Source organism: Oratosquilla oratoria, chromosome 21, assembly GCF_046742065.1.
Source record: "Oratosquilla oratoria isolate Oo_2021 chromosome 21, ASM4674206v1, whole genome shotgun sequence".
Classification (NCBI taxonomy): domain Eukaryota; kingdom Metazoa; phylum Arthropoda; class Malacostraca; order Stomatopoda; family Squillidae; genus Oratosquilla; species Oratosquilla oratoria.
This window is the reverse complement of record NC_134797.1, coordinates 5,736,604-5,738,889: the sequence shown is the minus strand read 5'-3', so window position 1 is coordinate 5,738,889 and position 2,286 is coordinate 5,736,604. Positions and strand designations below refer to the sequence as shown.

At 44.4% G+C, this 2,286-nt stretch overlaps 1 protein-coding gene across 1 annotated transcript in view; it reads right to left on the bottom strand.

Moving 5' to 3' along the window:
* Window positions 1-366: 366 nt before the first annotated feature.
* Window positions 367-2,286, bottom strand: part of LOC143036997 (uncharacterized) — a 2,444-nt gene continuing 524 nt past the window's right edge. Inside the window, exons 2-3 of the mRNA XM_076205102.1 lie at window positions 1,524-1,774; window positions 367-1,289 (exon numbers count right to left, since the gene is read on the bottom strand). Coding sequence (XP_076061217.1) covers window positions 367-1,289; window positions 1,524-1,774 — 1,174 coding nt within the window. The remainder of the gene's footprint in view (window positions 1,290-1,523; window positions 1,775-2,286) is intronic.

The window sequence follows — 2,286 nt, the reverse complement described above, 5'->3', positions numbered from 1 at the left end:
CGGCCTTCACCGCATCTGTTGTGGAGCAGATCTTGTCAGCTCGGTTCCATAACGTACGGATTAGGCTTCTTTTGTGGAAGTCCGGGTGGTAACTGTCATAGTCGAGAAGTCTGTGTGTGTGTGTGTGGGCTTTCTGTATATGCTGGTCTCGAGGTGGTCTCCTTTTCGTGAAACTAAGATGTCCAGGAACGGAAGCACCCCATTAACTTCCAATTCCATGGAGAACTGGATGGCCGATTCTAAGCTATTGAGCCTAGTGAAGAAAGGGTAAATGTCTTTGTCTTACATTACAGCGAAAACGTCATCCACATACCTCACCCATGATTTCAGGGACGGAGGTGCTGTCTTAAGAAGTTCTGCCTCAAACTACTGCATGACCACTTCGGCCACTACAACTGAAATGGGTGAGCCCATGAGAGTTCCTTTTCGTTGGTGGTATATGTGCTCCCTGAAGCGAAAGTAAATTGAATCGAGGCACATAGAGATAAGCCCCATGAGCTCTGTCGAGGATAGTTTCTGGTTCTTTAGAAAACCTAAGTCCTCTTCCATGGTTTTGGATAATGTCCTTTTGGCCAAGTCTTGCTGAATCGAGGTGAACATGTATTGGGCATCAAACGAAACCATGACGTCTCCTTGCTCGAGTTTAACACCTTTTATTCTACTGAGGAAGTCTTCTGAATTCAGCAGCATATGGGGAGAATTTGTCACTAGGGGTCTGAGACGTTTGGACAGATTTGAAGCCAAGTTGTAGGTAGGGGATCCTCTGAAGGCTACGATGGGTCTTAAGGGGATGTTATATCTGTGTATTTTTGGAAGTCCGTAGAATTTAGGTATTATGGAATCCCCCGGTCTCCTCTTCCTCCAGACATCTTCGGTGATCAGGCGTTTGTCTTTCAATTCCTTCAGTTCTCGCTCTACTTTCATCTGTAATTTCTTTGTAGGGTCGTGAAGAATGATGGTGTACATTTGGTAGTCTTGTAGGAGCGACAAGACTTTCTGGTCGTATTCAGCCTTGTCCATCACAACCGTGGATCTGCCCTCGTCGCTTGAAATTATCGCTACAGAATGGTCTCTTCGTAGCCCTTCTAGCGCTTTCTTCTCTCCGGTGGTCAGTATTTGGTGGTTGCAGGTGGAACTCAGAGCGCCTACAATTTTTGTTCTGGCTGCCTGTTTCACCTCCTCTGGGCCATCTATCAAGCTGATTCCTAGTTCTGCAGCAGCCAAGAACTCTGCTCGGTTTAATCCTCCTTGTACATTGAAGCTGAGGCCTTTGGACAAGACCTGCTTCTCTTCAGGGGAGAGATGTCGGTTTGAGAGATTGACTACTCATCTCGAAGGAGTGGGTGGCCTGGAGTCTTCTAGGCGTTGCAGTTTGGAATCCAAGATGGTCCGTTTGGTTTCGATTTTGGCTTTGCTAAGACTCTTAATCTTTTCTAGTAGAGCGTTGAAGTCAGTGGGAAGTAACCTAGTTTTGCAAAATTCCCTGCAAGCGATAATGTCACTGTTGAAGCGATGGATTCTACTGTGGTGGTGATCGATAGTGCATTTGAGAAGTCTGGGGCCACAAGCGTCTGCTTCCTCCTTGCCTTTCTTCGTGTTAACAGGTGGTCTGACTTTGGCGAATATGGGTAAGATGTTCCTGTTACTACACATGTAGCTGAAACGCAACTGCTCACGGTCAATACTTTTCTTGAGTTCACTGCATTCCCATTTCCTGGGTTTGTTGATAACGTCAACACCATACTGTTGTTCGATATGTGCGAAGATCTGGAGTCTGGGATCCATAGGAGAAACACAGAAGAAACTCGCAACCAGAATTGAAGAACACATGCGGCCAGTTAAACGGAAAGATGCAGCCTCAGCACTCTACAAACACATTAACGAATCACAACACAATATTGACTAGGAAGGAGCCACAGTGGTACATAGACAACTCAACGAAAAGGAGACTATTCTTAGAAGCATGGACGACTAAAGAAGTTAGCGTAGACAGGTGCATAGATGTAAACCCTATATACCTGGGCGCTAAAAAACACAAACACAGACGTAGCATTAATTGGCCTCCTTCCAAACTACATGAGCGAGAGTGGACGAGGTAAAAAGAAGTCACAGGGTCGGAGATCAAGTTTTAATTTATTTCCTTTGCCCACAAGTGCGAAGTGCACGTTCAATTGTCGCATAAGTACCATTTATTTTATTTCATTCTTTTTATTGCATTGTTACATTGTACTTTATTTCACTTTGTTGTATTTTATGTCATTTTATTATTTTATTTTATTATATATA